Below are 20,608 nucleotides of genomic sequence, written 5' to 3'. Positions count from 1 at the left end.
TCTTTCTTTCTTTCTTTTGCATATTTGCCCTCGTTCAGACAGTAAGAAAGCTCAGAAAGAAAGCTCAAATGTACAAATTTCTTTCTTTTTTCTTTCTTTCTTTTTCGCTGTTCTTTTGCATATTTGCCTTCTTTGGCTTGTAAATTTGATCTTTCTTTCTTTCTACCTTTCTCTATTTTGCTGTTCTTTTGCGTATTTGCCCTATTTTGCTCGAACACTTGATCTTTCTGTCTTTCTTTCTTTCCTTCTGACAGAAAAAAATATCATCTCATGCTTTTTCTCCCCTTTTCAGGTAATCATCTCTGTGTGTATGAATAAGTGTATCAGTTTCTCCTTCTCTCGTGCTTTGCTCAGTGTACCCTGTGTATAGGGAATATTCTCTCTCTCTCTCTCTCTCTCTCTCTCTCTCTCTCTGCTGCTTCATGCGAGTCTCTATATGTCACTCTGGTGTGTTCCCTCTTACCCTGCTCTCTCGTAGCCGGATTGAAGGGTAAGTGCTTCCCTGTAGCAGGCACAGATCAGATAAACCAACCCGGATTATCTGACACAAGCAATGTGCCATTCGCTATTCCTCTTCCAAAACTCACATTACTCCTCCTCTTCCTGTTTCCTTCCTCAAATCTCCCTCCATTTTACTTCATTAGGTCTCAAATACAAACGCACTTTTATTTCAAAAGACTAGACTGCATGTGAAATTTTCTTTCTGGATGTTTTGCTCGGATTAGCAGTTGCATATTTGCCTGCTCTCAACATGGCTTCATTGAGTCAACGGCTTCTCAAATCAAAGCAGAGTTTCACATAAAAAAAGCATCTGCAAAATCAAATCCATCTGTTCCTTGTAAGCTAGTTGATTGTTGGATGAAATCCACAGCAGTTGCCTTTATTTAACAATAAAGATTTCCGACCAAATGGAGAATTTGGTAAATGATATAATTATAGTGATTTTCTCTATTGTAGTTGTTGATTTATTGCGCTAAATGAATTGTGTGAAACCACTGGCGTGCTCTGCACCCCTCAGCAGCTGGTAATTACCATGTTAAGAGTGACATGCTATGAATAAAACAGTGCATCTTCACCCTGATTATTTCTGGAAGCTATCAGTGGAATGTTACCAAATAACTACTTGCTAGTTCACACCAGCTTCTCTCATCTGTAGAAAGTCGTGCCACCAGTGTTTTCGTTTTTTTCTCTTAACCTTACGACAGCGTCACATTAAATTGTTGTGGTTGCAGTTTTAAATGTGGGGGATTAGGATGCAATCGGAAACATTGGCTGTTTGTTCTCAGATGGTTTCTAAAATATTTTGTGTTGTCCTTGAAGCAGTGGACTCGCACAATTTATTCATTCTGTGATTTTTACGAATTTATTTTGAAAGAAATGAGAGTTGGCAAATATGTAGCTTGAATATAGAAATGATCAGCAGATGATTTTATAGAGTCTTTATTTGAATGATAAACTGACACAAATTTGCCACAACTGGTACATCTAGACAAGCCCTTTTGCCACACAAGTATACTGACACATTTAACAAATAAGTTTTCATGTCTTGGTAGTGTTTCTGTTTTGTTTGCCTGTAGAACTACTAACAGTTTCAGACTAAACGTTTCTTTCTTCACCTGGAAAAACAACTTCTCTTGTCTGCTGTTTGTTAAATCCATGCAAAGGGAGGTTTAGGGGGAGACACAACCTAAAATCAGTGATACTTTGAGAATACAGAGGTCTTGTAATAATCATCATCATCATAATAATAATAATAATAATAATCATTATTATTATTATTATTATCTTTTTTTTATCCATGGCTTCGAGGTATATAATTTGACAACAACAATAATAATAATAAATGAATGCACCATTTGGCATTTTATTTTATTTTATTTTTATTTATTTTATTTTTTTTATATAATGATTTGGTTATTGTTTGTTTAATCCTTCTGACCAAGTTTCTATTATTATTATTATTATTATTATATAATATAATATAATATAATTTGACAACAATAATAATAAAAAATAAATGAATGCACTGGTATTTTATTTTATTTTATTTTATTTTATTTTATTTTATAATGATTTGGGTATTGTTTGTTCATCCATTATTATTATTATTATTATTATTTATAATATTATTATTATTTTAAACATGGCTTACACCCAGTGTAGAAAGCCTCAAGGTGTATCATTTAACAACAACAACAATTATAACAATAATAATAAATCCACCGGTTTATCATCATCATTAATATTATGATTTAGTATTTTTCATTGTTTTTATTATTATTATTAAGTATTATTTATTTCTTCATTTGACCAAGTTTTCATTATTTATTATTATTATTATTATTAATATTAATATTAATATTATTATTATTTAACTATGCATTACACCCAGTGTATAAAGCCTCAAGTTGTATCATTTACCAACATCAACAACAATACAGACAATAGAGGAACCTTGGAACCTGACCTGCAACACATCTCATAAAAAAGTATTGTTAATAATAATGTTTCATCTTTCAACTCATCCACTGCTTCATTATTCTAAAACAAAGAAAACAGTGATTGATGTTGGATGTCAGCCAGTGTCCAGGCTTTTCTAATCCAGTGTGATAAGGACTGAAATAGCGTCGGGCTCGCGTATGGACTTGTCTGCAGGCCTGATGAGGGTGGCCATACTGTTGGAAATCAAGTTCAGGAGCAGATTAAATTAGAAACCACTTAATAAAGTATGTCTCTGCTGTCACCCCTTTCTCCATCCCTTCTCTTCTTTTTCTCCCTCTGTCCGTTCCTCACTCACAGAGAAGTGCCCGTCCTGTCAGTTGGCCCCTTCAGCTCTTGTCAGCCCAGGGCCGAATCTCCGACTCCCAATCCGTCCATTGTGTGTGTATGTACAGGCACACGCACAGAACCAAAAAAAGAAGAAAAAAAAAAAGAAAAAAATACAAGCGCTAAATAGCCCCAAATGCTCAGCTCTTCGGACTCTTCATGAGAGAAGATCTATAAATGAAAAGAATCCATCAATCAGTGTCATTTCTTCTCCTGTGCCCCGCTCGGACAGAGCCGACTAATGTCATTGTGTGTTACTGTCCAGAGACCTTCCCCTCAATTCCAGTGTCAAAGAGATATGACAAGCTCATATTAAGACATAGGAGAGTGACACAATGTCACCTTTTTGACCTGTGGCTGATTTCAGTGGTTCATTTGGCTTTAACTTACGTGTTTGGATATCTTATAATGCCATGGACAGACAAAAATGCAACACAGATGGCAGGGCCGGATTTACCTCATATTGTGAAATAGGCTAAAGAAGTTTTTGGGCCTCCCAAAACCCTGTTGAATGTAGCGTTTTTTTTTCTGTCATATCCGAGGCTGTAAGTGCAGCAAGTGAGTAATGAAGTTTATTGTAGCTGTAGCTATGTGGGCGCTCAGTTTTTTTTTCAGTTTTTTGAGATTCTGTCAATCTCACGTTATAAAAAGATGAAGATTTATGCATAGGCTATTTGAGACAGAATTGGCTATGACTCGACGGCAAATGCTTGCCTAAGACACTCTTCTCCGCTCCTCGAATACATAAAACATTAGCCTTTATATGGTGTTTCTTGAGTAAAGAAAACACTGTATTATTCAAACAATCAGTTCTTTATTTACCTTTGCATTGCAAACAAGCAGAGATTGCCCAAACTGTGTGTGACACTTTATTCACGATAGAGGCAGGGTGGAGTTATGAGGTTTGACAGACAGTTTGAGGAGCCAATGGAGTGACGAGGTTTGGCTCTTTTTATTACTTTTCATTGGTTCAATATTTGCGAAACCCACAGACAGACGTGAAGGGTGACCAATAGAAAAATAAAAAAATATAAAATAAATAATAGATACAAGGTATCTGCCCGACAGTGATGATATTTTACATTTTATTTTCATTTATAAAGTAATTGTCTTGTAGAGTTTTAGCATTAGAGTGAAATAATAATAATAATAATAATAATAATAAATAAAAACAATATTATTTCTCCTTATTGTAATTGCCCCCCGCCCTGACAGATGGAGATAAGTTGTGGAAGAATATCAGTCATTTTACATATGAAATAAATATAATAAAACATGTCGGCCGCATATTATAGTAACTTTCATTAGTGGTTAATATTATATAATGCTTAGCAGATCATTCATCGTTCATGAACATTCAAATATGAATTCAATGGAGTCTAAACATGTTTTAGACCTGTGAAAATTATTTTATTGTACATTTTTCATTATGATTTATATTTATATAATATATTTTATTTATTATTTACTGTATTTACATTTATCCCTATCTCTCTCTTTTTTAAACATATTTTTAAATAAAGTTTAACATTTAAAATAAAATAAAAAATAATTAAATCGCAGATTTTCAGTACTTTTGTGCTCAATTTTATATAATGAAATATGAAACAAAATGTCATGAAATTTCACTCTACCGAACTGATAGGCACCATATTATATGATAATGCTTGTTAAAGGAATTGCCCACCCAAAAAGGAAAATTGTCGTTATTTAATTGTTATTCGTTATTCCAAACCTAATTTTTTTTTAAATATAAAGTGTAACCTTCTAATTTTTGGGTGGACTATCCATTTAAAGCTATTAATGAACGATATTGTAAGGGCTACCAAAATTATTCTACATATAAACAATAATTTAAGCCAAATTTGTAATGCATATACTATATATCATGCAAGGAATAATACAACTTATCCTCTATTATACAGCTAAGCAATTATTCTTAGCAAGTCTTGTTCTTGATTTAACATGTAAACCAGCAACAGAAGGAGGTGTCTGTTGAATGGCTCAATCATACAGTGAAGCTCTAAAGCCTCTGGCAGAAAACGGGGTATTAGAATAAGAATAGCCCCTGACCAGTGGCAGGATTAAGAAACGGCCCTGCTTATTTGTGCAGGCCCAGATGTAATACCTAAGCTTACCGACTGCAGAGGAAAGCGAAAATGTGTTGTTGAATTTATTTAGTCTCTTTAATGGACAATAGATGGTGAGGGTAGGGGGGTTTAGAGGCCCTGGGTTTCTTTAATTAGGGCTGCCCTGAGGGGGGGCAGAGGCCTGCGGACAGAGCGATGAATGAGGAGGGAGGGGAAAGCGTCAACCTAGAGTTGTTGTTTGCTTAGGAACACTGGCTCAGACAGGTCCTGCAGGATTACCAAGCCAAATAAGAACAAAATACTTGGGGGAAATACAAGCCAATAATATAATGATGTTGGCATATAATTTGATGCGATTTGGCAGTTGAATTGATCATTTATTAATTAAAAAGGTTAAATAAGCCGTTGGATTCTGTATGCGTTCGTATAGAATGAAAGGATAGGTATTGTACGCATGCAGAAACTGGATTTTACAAATATATTGCATACAATCAATGCTTAAAATCAACAAGCAGCAATTCTGCCCTTACTAGATTAGTAATTTTAGTCATGTAAGTCAAAAGTTTTTGTTAATATCACCTGATTGTCTTGTTGAACCTCCAATTTCAACTTCTTTGTTTTTGATGTTTAGGGGTAAAATTAGATCAGTGTCCATCAAAAGTTTGGCAAACATGCAGAATAAAAAATATATTTAAAACAAATATTCTAAGCCTAAACTTACTAAAATTCCTCAAAATTATTGCTCATAATTATAATTTTTCACTTTGTCATAATTGCTCACTGTAGTCCAGTAACTTGTAAACAGTTCATTATTTCCCTCTCAATATAAGGCTGTCAAAAAATGAAAAAAGTGTCATGTTGCTGTTGTTGTTATAGAGTTAAAATGATAATTCTTTTTTCTTTTAAATGTGGAACTAAATAACCCTTTTTCTTTTAAAGTATATAATTACGTAATTAAGTAATATATTATATATAATTAAATATATAATGAATTAAGGATACAAAATGTTCTTAAAGTAGCTCTGTATAACCAACCCTCATAGTCCAGTAACTTGTAAACAGATCACTGTTTCCCTCAGCAAGCATATATATACGCTTATATGGCTGGCAAAAGATTCAAATAATTGTGATATCTTGTTGTTGTTGTTTTGTTTTAGAGTTAAAACAAATAATATCAAAATTTCTTTGTGTTGAAAGATGCCTCTAAAAGACTTTGATTTTGCACTTCTAGCATTGCTTGTAATGCACCTTGGATTGACTTTACACTGTAATGCAAGTTGACAATGACACTTTTGAGCCTGATATCTGGCTCAGCTTAGAGATCTTCCTCGAAGGAGTGCGTGCTCCTGCGACACTGAGATGTGTATGCTGTGTAAAGCCTGTCTCTGTCTCCATACGTTAACATGCACACATACACACAGATGCAGACCGAGCACAGAAACATGGAATGGACGAGTTCATCTCCGCTAACCCCTGCAATTTTGACCACTCTTCGCTGTTTGAGATGGTTCAGCGGTTGACACTGGACCACAGACTCAACGATTCATACTCCTGCTTGGTAACTGAGCTTTCAATTCAGTTTTATACAGTTAGAGCAGTCCTATTTGTATGATCATGTATTCCTCTTTTTACACTACTAACCTCCCCCCTTTTGGGTCTGGTTGTGTGCCTCAGGGTTGGTTCAGTCCAGGCCAGGTGTTTGTGTTAGATGAGTACTGCGCCAGGTACGGGGTGCGGGGGTGTCACAGACACCTGTGTTACCTGAGTGACCTGTTGGAGAGGGCAGAGAAAGGCTCCATGATCGACCCCACACTACTCCACTACAGCTTTGCCTTCTGCGCCTCTCACGTGCACGGCAACAGGTAGCGCCGGTCTCGCTCTCTTTATCTATTTCTCACTCCTTACTTAACACCCACTTCATTTCATTCTCATTTGGAGCCACATTAATTCTCAAACCATTTATCTCTCATGTTCTCTCTCTGTCATTCATCCTACTCTCACCTGAAGCTCTGTCTATTCTCTCCCTCCTAAAATCACTCCATCGCTCTTCACCGTCCTGCCCTTTTATCTGTCTGTACATCCACTGTCCACACATGGACAGAAACAGAGGTAACTTAAGACCAAGAGCACAAACTCTTTTTTTTTTTCTTTTTTTTTGGCTGTTTCATAGAAACCCCATCTCTTCTCATCATAGCTTTGTGGTTGGTCACAGGTAATAATGCTTCTCTCCCAGAATCCCACAGTAGTTTCAATGCTTTTACAAAAAAAGCTCAAGTTGCCTCATTACCTGGTTCACAGGAGTCCAAAACTACCCTTCTAACAAGATTTCACTGTGTGGTTATTTTGTTTTTCAGTATTATTTCAATTATTTTTTATTTGAGATACAAATATATTTACAATATATAAAACAAATATATAGTTTCATATTTAAAAATGTTAAACATAATTATTAAATATTTAATTATGTGACTTATTTAACAAAAAAATCAATAATTATATATATAAATTATTATATTTTTTTTTTATCTAGTTACCGTTTTTATATTTTGCATTTATTTTTATTATTATTTGCATGCATGATTCATGTTATTTCTCTTCTTCTTTTATTTCTCATGTACCCACACACCATCTTCTGATAACCTTTGTGAATGTGCACCTTTGTCAATGTGTGTGTGTGTGTGTGTGGGATATGAAGCCAAAGAGTGACTGAGTTACTAAAATGGCCCGTGTCAGAGACCGAGCTGCTTAGTTCTCTGTTTCCCTCCCCCCCTGAGCCCTTGACCCCCTCTAAGAAAGAGAACAAAATCATGGAGGTCTGGAGAAAAAGGGAGTCTAAGTCGCAGGTGCTCACAGGCTCCAAAAGGTGAGAATGTAAATGCAACCCACTCTTTTGGGTGTGGATTAGCGTTAAGGCCCGCCCTCAACATATGAAACTGGGGGATGGAAGTGAGGGAAGGGGGCAAATAAGTTATTTCTTCTTTCTTCTGTGTGTGAGAATAGTTGTTTTATTGTGTGTCATTTTATTCGTATTCCTTTATTCGTTTTCGTATACATACATACATACATACATACATATATATATATATATATATATATATATATATATATATATGTATGTATGTGTGTATATATATATATATAAATGTGTGTGTGTGTGTATATATATATATATTGTATTATTTTATATATTTTATCAAATTTCAGAATTGTTTTAATCAATAAATACTAAAACAATTCTGAAATTTGATAAAATAATATATAAAATAATATATAATTTTATCAAATTTCAGAATTGTTTTAGTATTTATCGACTTTCTAGAAATGATTTTCTAAGAAGAACGACTGGTCTCAGACTTTTGGACACCACCGTATGTGTGAATTTGTAACTGTCTGAGGGAGAGAGAGAAAAGTAAGGGTGAGGCAGGGAAACAGAATGTGATAGACATGTGTCGAACCAGTGAGATACATGGAGGGTAAAGAGAGAGAGAGATGAGGGACACTATGGATAGTGCCTTAAGGTCATGGCTGACAGGATGACAGGTCTCTCCATCTCTCTTTCCAAACTGTCCAAGGCCTCACTCCAGCCTGTCTGCTTGTGCCAAAACCTCACGTCCAGCCAACCACACTCTTTATAACTGACATGACCCACAACCTGAACCTCTTGGCACTGAATTCCTATTCTGATATATATTTGAAGCCAAATAATCTACAAGTGTTACAGATGGTGATTATGGATCTCTAATGTTGTTTGACAAGATACTACTGCACCATTATCATATATCATTATCTGGATAACCATATTAGTCTCATAGCACACTATTATGAATATGCATGATATCATGTAGTGTTTTTAGAAGAATATGAAATGGCATAAATGCTCTTGTTCAATTGCTTATCGCGACACCTTAAAAGTACCATAGTACAGTAATTGTAATATCATGGCATTTTAGATATCTTGATATTGAATGATTGACATAATAATCTATCACAGTAGTCTAAAGTGCTTAAAATAATATCAGGATATTACCATGGATGGTGCATGTGCAATAATAATAATACCATGGTCCAATGTCCAAAACAAAAAATGCTAATACTATTATGATTTTTTTGTAAGTGGATAGAAGGATTTTTTTTTATTGTTGTTTTTTGTAGTTTTGTGTTTTGTTTTGTTTTTTAATTCGTATTTATGTTTTTTGTGTTTGTAGTATTGTTTTGTGTTTTGTTTTTCAGGTTGTATTTGTGTTTTGTTTTTTAGTCGTGGTTTTGTATTTTGTTTTGTTTTGTGTGTTTGTTTTTGTAGTTTTGTTTTTGTGGTTTCTGTGTTTTATTTTCTTTTTTCGACACAGAGAGAAGTTTTTTTTTTCCTGCTGGTCCATCTTTTATCAATCAGTTTTGTTGTGACACACAGCTAGAACAGAAACACACTCACAGCCGACGTATGTCACCTGCACGTAGTTTAACACACACACACACACACGCTCATGCAGAATGTTACCAAAGGGCCCGGCTCCTTATCGTTTGTGACATGGTAGACGGAAGGAGGGCTGTGAGCAGAGTGTATGTGACAGTGGAGGCGCGGGTCGCAGTGACAGCGGTTTGAGGAGCAGGAGACATGACACGCTCCTCATCAGTCCACTCCCCATGTCAGCCCAGCGCACGCTGAAGGACAGCGGGGAAAAAGCAAGAGGGTGGGGGGCAGGGATTTCAGAGGGGACCACCACGGCTGTCACACCAGACGGGGTCCATCGCTCTGTGGGGGTGGGGGGGGGGGGTGATCGGTGACCGGGTCGCCTCTTCTTGTTCTCAAAAACACCTTAAAAGCTTCCGTTGTCGTATGCGTCAGCTAGATGTGAGAGAGAGTGAGAGGTGTACATGTCTCGTATGATTCTCAAATCTAGAGATCAAATGCATGAACATCAGCGTGGTAAAATAAGTGTTTTCATTTCACATAAGTGATGATTGACATGATGGTAATTTGGCTAATAAGTTTAGGAGTGGCACTGACGTATCAGGTGAACTGTTTCCCACAACCTCTCTCTCTCTCTCTCTCATAGAGTCACAATAAGAAACCTGTGAGTGTGTATGTGGTGAGAGGTTGAAGACCTGAGTTCTGGTAGCAGTGGGCTGTGGTAATCCTCGCCGATGTCTTTGTATTGCGGAGGACTCTTTATATGACCATGGACACGACAGGGAGGGGGACTGAGTTTAGGCCCTTCCAAAAAGCCTTGCCTGAGGAGGGGATGACACACAGATACACATTTAGGGAAACACACTAGGGATTGCACCCACTGACAGCATCGTTTATTTGCACACACTACAGTACGTTGTTTAAGCGTCTGGTTTACAATGCACAGTGTTTTTTGCACATCTTACAGACCGATTCTGGGCAGTGATCACTAAAAAATATACCCACATTTTTGCTTGTTTTCTGTGGGCAATAATAATTGCACTATGCAAATAGCACTATGACTTAATTTACATACACATGGCACAGTGCTATTTCAGTCATAGTAGATAGTACATGGTTAAACTAGATTGTTGGTGGTTGGTGAATAAGGTTTTTGCTCTCAAGTGCATGCAAAAGTGAAATAACTTGCACAAATGAACACGTATGCACATGCAAATACACCCAAATAAAAAGCTAGGGCTTTAAAATAGAAGTTTAAAATAGTCTTATTTTCTCTCTGTTTTTTTTATTTATTATTATTATTATTTCTGTAGTAATCTGTGTGGTTAATTAAAGAGTTGAGCAGGTTGTCTGAATCTCTCACTGACACATATCTTCTGAACAGCACGGCAGCCATAAATGGAAAATTATTTATAGTGCTAGTAGAATATTCATGTGTCTGGCCTGTTCGTGATCCCTTCATGAGACCCATTGTTAGTTTCTGTGACCCTTGTTACCCTAATGAGAGAAGCAGTGGCATTCATTTCTGCTCTTGTGTGTGTGTGTGTGTTGCCTCAGGCCTGATGGAATCGGTACTGTCTCAGTAGAAGAGAAGGAACATTTCGAAGAGATCAAAGAACGACTGCGCGTGCTGCTGGAAAACCAGATCACACACTTCAGGTACATTGCTGTCAGTCTACACAGCATCACATAATACCACCTTATTAACAGCTATATATATATATATATATATAAACCTATATAAGTGTTTAATTTTCACAGTAGTGTGAAACTGCTAAATACATAAATGTTCATGTAATATAAATGTGACACTGGCTGTGTGATGACTGGATATCTTGATTGTAAGGGTTCTTCCACAACATTTCAAGAAACATTCGTTGAGCCATCAAAATCTTGTTTTATTGACTGCAAAATTTCATTTTAATGTACTGATCACGAACCGGTGCAGAAGAAGAGAAAAAGAAAAAGAACCAAAACAAAAGAAACTGTAACTAATAAATGTGAAACCAGCAAATATACTGAGTTCTGGGTTTCAGATGGTTGGGATCCCACACCAGAACTAACACAGCCACAGAAAATTAAGTCGAAATTTTAACGCAACAGAGCAAACCATTTTATAATAACAAGGGCAACATAACTCTATGAACATAAACATAAACATACGAAATCACATTCACCATAAAACAAAAATTTACTTTATACACAACACATTCAAATTAACAAATGACCCAAACAAATATTGTCCCAAAACCTACATTTCCCATAATTCCCGGCAAAATGCCCCGTCCTTTTAATAACAGGCCTCTGAAACTCGGAACCATGGGAAGATACGCAATAATTCAAAACAAAATTAAATAAAAAATGTTTAACCCCAATCTCTGTCTAATTGTTTTTTCATTCAATTACTCGCGTGCATTCTAGTAACAAATTATCTTTAATGCACACATAAAGAGACAACGTACCACCTCTAATACAAATATTTGGCTAAATAACATTAAATAAACACAAATTAATAAACAAACAGACAATAAACATTAATCCCTCAAAGCAAATGAAATATCAATTTCTCCTAAACAAATTAAAATAAAAAGGAGAAAACTAGAAACATTCAACAAGTGTGGCCTAAGCGATCACATTGATGAATCTGGATATTCTTATTTATTTCAAACAAATTTAAAATGGGAATATGTAATGTCTTTTTTCTCAATGGTTCAAAGCGGTTTTAAACACTGTCTGTTAAATTTTCTCTCTGAAGGTATTGCTTTCCATTTGGACGTCCAGAAGGAGCCTTAAAAGCCACGTTGTCTCTGCTTGAGAGGGTGTGGTGCCATTTTTATCTTCCGCTCCGTTTTACACCAAATAAATGAAAAATATTGTCATTTGAAAAAGCGTATGACACAAAATAAAAACAGACCTAGATGCAAAAGCGTGTTTGTAATTTGGTTTCGCAGGTCTTAATGAAGGACATTGTGACACCTGTACCTCAGGACGAGGTGAAGGCAGTGATCCGTAAATGTCTGGAGCAGGCAGCTTTAGTGAACTACCAGCGTCTCTCAGAATATGCCAAGGTGGAAGGTAGGAAGCACATAGTCCTGTTTAGCAGGGGTTTAATAGTGTAGTACTTGACATTCTCCTCTCTTAGTAGCAGTGCTTAACAACAGTGATGCTCGACTAACCAGTATTCCATGGAGGCAGTGCTTTTTTTTTGGAGTAATAGGAATGCTTACAATGAAGCAGTAGTTAACTGTTGGTGTGTAATGGCTTATTATGTTGTCTTATCTCTACTAGTTCTGTGTATTGTTGACAGAATGCTGGCGATACCACAACATAGATATGCTTTAACTCTTCTGAGAAACATGAGATAACTCTCTGTAGTATGTGGTTTGTTGGAGAACACAGGAAATGTTGTTGTTTTGGGGTTTATTTCAATATTTTTTATTTTTTTTCCTAAATAGCTGAATTCTTTGATAAATAGATGGAGAGTAAATTACAGTTTCTGATGATTTTAAGATATAATAATAATAATAATAGTGTTTTTTTTGTTTGTTTTTTACAAATTTATTTTATACAAATACATTGTATTAATAATAATAATAATAATTATTATTATTATTATTATTATGTTTATTTAACGTTTATATGACTACACCCTGGCCTTTAAACGTATGCCTTGCTTTTTGAAGGTTTTAGGTTGTGTTGGTGCAGGTTTGTTTTAGCTGTTTCTAGAAGTATGTAAAAATGCATTCAATTCCCTCTCAAACCCTGGCCTCGGTGCCATATCGCTCTGCTCGATGGTTCCTCGCTGCCCTCTGTGGATGTTTGCCTCTATCCTGTGGTTTAGCTTTCAGGTCTAAAATGACTTTACAGCAAAAAAAAAAAAAAAAAAAACTTTTCCTTTCCAGCTCTTCATCACCTTTCCAGCTCCCCTGCTTCATATGTTGATTGCAGAATCACTGCCTTTTTACTAGTCTTTGTCTTTTTTCTCTTTCTTTCTTTCTCCTTCGCTCTTTCTCTCTTTCTGCTCCCTCCCTCTCTGCTTTTGCTCTTGTTTGTTGGCTTTTCGTCTTATTTGGAGCCCTCTCTCGTTGAGCCAGTTTCGAGAAGCCAATATACAGTGCAAAGCTGGGATTGCCCACTCAAGCAACACACATTGTTGCAAGTGAGACGGTTTCTTTCATGGACATGGACAGCAAAACTGTGGCTCACACACGGGGGGTCTTTGATGCCAAATAATAGCCATGTTGATTGGACAAATGCTTTAATTTGGTCTGGAATTTCATTTTCTCGAATTATTGTTCAGTGCCCGTCCATGTCGATGAAGAAATATGACTGGGCACTGCAGATACTGAAGGAGAAGCCCTTAGTATCTGTTAGCCAGATGATGTCTGTGTTGTTCCCTATCGACCTTTTGATTGCTGAACACTAAACTGAATGTGACTTTTGTGCTAACCTGAACTGACCAATAGTTTGCAACACATCCTCAAAATAAAGTCTTTACCAGAGACCAAAGCTTTTAGCTGGAGTAACTTACATGCAAGACTAATGGTAGACTAAACCAAAACAAAACACTTTTTTTTTTCAAGCCAAAACTATTTGCAAATTTTTTGACATTTTGAAAATAGGTCATACAGGCCAAAGGTTTGGAATAATTACAGTAATTTTTTTTTATATCTTTGAAAGAAGTATCTTATGCTCACCAAGTATGCATTTATTTGTTTCAAAAAACAAAACAAAAGTAAAATCTGTAATACTGTGAAATATTAATAAAATTTAATAAGAACTGTTTCTATTTTAATATTTTTTTTAAGTATTTTTTTTCTTTCTGGATTTTCAGCAGCTATAAATTGATCAAAAGTGACAGTAAAGTAATTTATAATGTTACTAAAGATCTCGATTTCAAATAAATGCTGTAAGAAAAAGAACCCTGTAAAAAAATGTACACCAATAATAACTGTGATTGATAATAACTGTGCACCAAATCAGCATATTAGAATGATTTCTAATCATAGAAGGATCATGTGAAACTGAAGACTGGAGTCATGATGCTGAAAATACATCACAGGAATTTTTAAATATATTAAAAATAGAAATTATATTCAAATAGAAAATAGTTATTTTAAATTGTAATGATATTTCACAATATTACTCTTTTTACTGTATTTTTCATAAAAAAAAAAAAAGCAGCCTTGGTGAGCATAAGATACTTCTTTAAAAACATTTTTTTTGGGTAGTCACATATTGTTACAATATGATGTTTTGGACTCATTGTGAAGAAGTTTATAGAGATGCATTTTTTCATTCATCAAGTTTTTGTGCATACACTTAAGTTTAAAATTCAGTCTTGGTCCTAGTATATAAAGGATAAAAGAACTGCCTAGAAAAGTGAAATGGTCCAGAAACACTCAAATAATCACAAATTATGTTATTTTCTGGCATGCTTTAGCCGACTGTAGAGATTATTTCTTCTAACCTCATGCACACTGACCTACAGATCACATCAGATTGACTGATTTTAATAGTTGCTAGGTTTTTTATCAACCCTGCCAGGCAACTTTGCATGCAACTAGATTTGGTCAAAAGCCCCGTAGTGCACATGCAGCCGTTGTGCTTCTTCCTCTCTCTCTTTCTCCTCTGACCCCTTGCTCTTGCATGCCCCCATCCTCTTTTATAGGGAAAAAGAGAGAAATGTATGAGCATCCTGTCTTCTGTTTGGCGTCACAAGTGATGGATTTAACCATTCGTGAGTACCCTGCTTATCCGAAGACACTCCATCACTCCCGCCACCCCTCCTTTTTTCTTTTCTTTTCTGGTTTTTTTTTTTTTTTTCGTTCTCAAGCACTTTTCACAAACAGTTGTTCTCTCACGCCCTGACCGGCACCATCCTCTTTTCTTGCTTGCAGTCTGCTTGCCTTTTTCTTTAAGTGTTTCGCTTGAATTTTAGGTTGAGTGATTCAGCCACAGGTCTTGCTGTCACTTTGATCAGACCATCCTGTCCAGCTGAGTCGGTGTGGCAGCCTTTCTTTCCGTTTTCTGCTTATTCTTTCTGTTTGTGACTTGAATGCATTTTTACTTTGCTTTTGTGTAAGTCACTCCTCCCCATGTCCTTTTATCAACGTGTGCCAGGTTTACAGTACTGGTTAGGTACAAGGTGAAGATAAATGATTCAAATCATCTCCAACCCAGGAACAAAACAGGGATTTTGCCGCAGCTTTTTGGAGTCATTGCGTTTCTAATCATGTTTTCGACATCGAGTGCTGTATGTTTTTGACTGTTATCCACTCAAGCGGCTTATCACTGTGGGTCTTCACTGTTTTTCTGTTTGTGATTTGGTTTATTATTTCTGTTTTTGGGTCAAACTTGGTTTTAGACATGTTTCTGGTGCAAGATTGTAAAAGCAGGGGTGTAAAGTACTTGGATATACCATATTACTATACAGAAATTTCCATTTTATTGAACTACTCATAAAGATGAATGTACTCATACTTTGAAATGGTAAAAAGTAGAAAGTACATATTCCATAGGTCATGGTTTAAATTTTTCCTCTTAAAAAAAAAACCAGAATACAATTTCAGAATACAATTTCAAAAGTTTTGTGCCTTTATTATTTTATCAATATATAATAATAATCATAAACTATTCAAATAATGGTTTTCTATTTTATATATGCTTTAAAATGTAATTTATTCTTGTGATGGTAAAGCTGAATTTTCATCAGCCATTACTCCAGATTTCAGTGTCACATGATCCTTCAGAAACCATTCTGATTTGCTGCTCAAGTAACATTTCTTATTATTATCAATGTTGAAAACTTTTCATGTTTTCATTTCCATGATTCTTTAAATAGAAATGTCAAAAGAACAGCATTTATTTGAAAAATAATAATGTAACACTGTAACAGTCTGTACTGTTACTTTTGAATATTTAACGCATCCGTCCTGAATGAAAGTATTCATTTCTTTAAAAAAATAATAATAATTGTACAGACCCTAAACTTTTAAATGGTAATTAATATTTCATGTCCATCATCCCAAGCTAACAAACTAATTAATGCCAAAGTTTGTTTTACATTTAGTAACAGTTAACAGCATTGATTTTTGAACTCAAATATGATTTCTCTGTACTTTTACACCCCTGTTGAAATGGTTTGTTTTCCCAGCGTAACGCGACCACTCTTGTAGAACTTCTTTCATGCAATCCCTCGTGGAATGAGTGAATTACAGGTCTTTCGGGGTTAGACAGTCCTATCATTCAATGCCTCTTTCTTTTTCCCTCTTTCCTTCTCCCTCTATACTTTCCCATCAGATCTCACATCTGAAACAAAATAAAAGCTGACCCCTTCTTCCTTCTCTCTTTCCCTTTCTTTCTCTCTTCTCCCCTCCCTCTTCCTTTTTTTTCTCTTTCTTTCTTTTTAGTAGAGAAATCTCAGAAGGATCAGAAGGATCCAGGTGACATCTTTTGTCTGACTTACTATTAAACCCATTTTTAAAACAGCCCCCCCTTCCCCAGTTCAAAACATAACCAACTTACAGTATTCGCATGGCAACATTTTCCGACATTAAGATAACCATGGGAATGTTGTGACAAGGTTATGCCAATGTCTCCTTCAGTCTATACACTGCATCCAAATGAAGATGCGTTTTCCATGAGCTGGTAAGAGCTGTATGTGTGCTTTACCAGTCTATGGAACATGCAGAGTGAGTATTCCTTTAATTCTTACTTAAACTTCCAACAAATAATATAAAGCAGATTATCTGCCTGTATTATTTATGATTAAAGTGATACTCTTTCTGCACCAAGTGCGTGATTATGAAAACCCAGTAACACTTTTACTGTAAGATTCAATCCTTTAACATTAGCTAATGCATTAGATATCACATACTAACAATGAATAACATTTTTACAGCATTTGTTAAATTAATAATATATTTACTATATATAAAAAATATATTGCATATAAATATATACTACTATACAATGCACTCTTATTCATTAGTAATTCATGTTTATTCAAAGAACATTAAATTATAACATTATAACTCATTAAATGTTAAAATGTGTGTGTGTGTATATATATATATATATATATATATATATATATATATATATATATATATATATATATATGTTGCTTGATTTATAAATAATTGCATTAACTAATATTAAAAAATGTAACAGTGTAAAGTGTTACAGAAAAATCTCTAATGTGTCAAATAGCAATACTGATGCACTGTTAATGATTTTTCAGTTCACATCATATTGCTGATTTTCCATTGGAGTGAATATATGGTGACATGACAGTCATTGTGTGTTGGTTTCCAAAACCTTTACCTTTACAAAAATATCAGAAAAACAAGTATATTCAATCTACAAACTACAGGATATGTTATGTATTGGTTTAGAAACCATTAATTTCTAAAATGTCTTGAATTAGGAAAATCAGGTATTTCAAATGGTCTAAACCAAGATTATTCTTTGGATGTATTTCAAACATAATAATAATAATCCAAATGTCAAAATGCTAATGCATTCTGTCAGTTGCTATTGAAGTACCTGATGTTGCACTATTGCATGACATTTCATCCCTGCATGGACAGTAAGCCTGCAAAGGCCACAAAAATTAAATCATTTCTTTTTGAAAGTCTTCAGTCTCATTGAGGGAGATGAAGATGATTGAGATACAATTAGAAGAAAGGTCATAGGGTTAATACACAATCAGGGGGCGTGTGCTTTGTGTTTAGTGATGAAAGCACTGTTGACTGAGAGGGGGGTGTGACTCTTCAAAATGATGTTAATTGTTTTGACATTCATCACACAGCAAATGACTTCGCTTCCTAGTTCGTCTGTCTTTGTGTTCCTCCATCAAAGTGCCACACATCATATAATGACATGCTCAAAGATCTCAAAAATTGACAGAGCACAAACAAATCTTTGTTCAAATCCAACAGCAGATATACATACAAAAATCACTTTGATTGTCTAAAAAACACCCTCTCAGCCAATATTGAAACTTTATGAGTTACAAAAACATGTGAGTGATTCTATAATTGGAGATACATTTGGCAATTCAAAATATTAACAGAAATTCTTTCTGAAAACGAAAAAGTTATTTCTTTATAGTATTGTTTGTCAACTCTGCTGCTACAGACAAATTAGGCAATGTGTAGAAATAACATTGGTAACAGAATTGACAATTTTACACTTTTTAGCCAAAAACTCCACTTGCTAGCATACATGCTAAGAGCATACATGCTAAGAGCACATGGCACTAATGAAATCATGTGTGATCAGTGACACATTCTGGTTTCCTTTTGAAATTGTGGTAACAATTTTGACGTTTTACAGATTAACTCTTGGTGTGAGAACATTTTAGATTAAAATATTTTCTCAGAGAAAGCACACATACCTTTCAGTGCTTTAGATCTTATCAGTGAGGGAAAGTGACATCATTTCCTGTATCTTACATTGTGGGAGATAATTCCACCAATTTAAAGGCAAAGTATGGAACGGTAACAGAATTGACACAAGGGGCCCTATCTTGCACCCAGCGCAATTGACTTTGTACAGCGACGCATGTATCATTCCTATTTTGCACCCGCGCAAAGCGCGTTTTTCCCTCCACAGAAGCACGTCGCTAAACTAGGGAATGAACTTGCGCTCATTGGGCGGTTCAGCGCAAAAAAGGAGGTGTGTTCCGGCGCAAACGTTCCTTCATGCTATTTTGCAGGTTTAGAAAACAATTGCGCCACTAACCAGGAAAAAATTGTTTAAAGTCAGTGGCGCGTTGCGCATGTTATTCATATGCTATTTTAAGGGCGCATGCTTGGCCATAATCAATGAAGCGTGTGCACAACGCGCATACACTTTGATTCTCTCATCTACACAGAAGCAGCAGTTTTCATTTTTGCAAATCATACATTATTACGATAGATAGATAGATAGATAGATAGATAGATAGATAGACAGACAATTTATTATAAAAGCATACATCTAGCTTACACATTTACCCAAATTATCATATGCCTTTTTAACCGAAGTTAATTTGGGTGGGTTTCTCCATCCCCAACCTCCCTGACGAGAGCGTTGCTCTCCTCGGCTGTGAACCGCTCCTGGCGCGCGTCTGGCAAATCCGCCGTTTTGATAGGAATCCGCTTTAGAACAAACGCGCCTGCTCTTAAAGGGAATGTGAGATGACGCTCTGATTGGTTTATTTCACGTTACGCCCAAACCACACCTATGAATAATGAAGCTGCTTCAGACCAACCCATTTTAGATTTGCGCCTGGCGCAAGAGTTATTTATCCCGCCGGGAAACTAGCAACAGCGCCAAGACCCGCCCACAAAGTCACTTGCGCTTTGCGCTTTGACACTTGCGTTTCAGATCGTTAAAATAGGGCCCAAGATGTATGTACACATTTTTATATGATAAAAGTTATTTTTAAACATTTTTATGTTGAGGATTAGTAAAAATAACTAATTAGGGATTTTATAAATAAATTAAATGAAATATTACTAAAAATATATATTTTGATAACACAATGATACATGATGGAAAAAATACACTGACTTGGACAACAAGAAATCATGATTTCCAGCTATATAAAATATTATATTGTTATGACCTTTAACATCTTGTGATCCAAGACAATGAGTAACAAATTATTAAAATAATGAAATTATAACCATTTGAAAAAAAAAAGACTTTGGACACAAAATGTTTAGAATCACCCATGTATCCATAAACCATAGTCTCATAAATGTCTCTTTACTTTGCAATCCCATCCTTAACCAACAGTAATGAACCGTTATCCTCGCATTATGCATTTTCATCATGTTAAAGACCCATGAGCATATGTCTATTTTTACATCAGTCTGCTGTAAACTATACGATTTATTTAATTTCACACTGTTATTTAAAATGAAAATAATTTGTATTACTCCTGTCATTCTCCATGTCATCAACTGGCAGATGAAATCTTTTAGTGGCGAAGATGAAATAGACAATGAAGGGTAGCCTACATTTAAGTATGACATGTTTAAGAGAGATGTGCTGCCCGCTTGTATTGAAAGAGAGGTAGGAAATGAGACGACATAAATTCCTGCATGTGCTGAACATTATGCATGATGACTATAACATATTTGTTGTCGTTTTTATCCTTTCTTTTTCCTCAGTTCCTTGGTTTGACTCATTATATTTGCATTGCTCTTTATTGACTCATTATGGTTCGTGTCTACAGAGCTGAGTGTTGACAGAGTGTCAAGATTATGCCAAGTCGTTAACTAAGACA

General features: G+C 35.3%; 1 protein-coding gene across 8 annotated transcripts in view; it reads left to right on the top strand.

Annotated features, from left to right (window-relative positions):
* Positions 1–20,608, top strand: part of cadpsa (Ca2+-dependent activator protein for secretion a) — a 127,813-nt gene that overhangs the window by 70,246 nt on the left and 36,959 nt on the right. For 3 of the 8 annotated variants that reach the window (XM_084100567.1, XM_084100565.1, XM_084100564.1), the window contains exons 13-17: positions 6,338–6,474; positions 6,591–6,778; positions 10,882–10,983; positions 12,080–12,143; positions 12,276–12,399. In XM_084100567.1, the coding sequence (XP_083956693.1) occupies positions 6,338–6,474; positions 6,591–6,778; positions 10,882–10,983; positions 12,080–12,143; positions 12,276–12,399 (615 nt within the window). Of the gene's footprint in view, positions 1–6,337; positions 6,475–6,590; positions 6,779–7,611; positions 7,780–10,881; positions 10,984–12,079; positions 12,144–12,275; positions 12,400–14,995; positions 15,065–16,736; positions 16,770–20,608 lie in introns of all 8 variants that reach the window. The other 5 variants (XM_084100566.1, XM_084100562.1, XM_084100560.1 and 2 more) reach the window with 4 other exon arrangements.

Source organism: Abramis brama, assembly GCF_963993115.1.
Source record: "Abramis brama genome assembly, chromosome: 23".
NCBI classification, from domain to species: domain Eukaryota; kingdom Metazoa; phylum Chordata; class Actinopteri; order Cypriniformes; family Leuciscidae; genus Abramis; species Abramis brama.
Note: the sequence above shows the minus strand (reverse complement) of the source record. Positions and strands in the feature narration are given on the sequence as shown.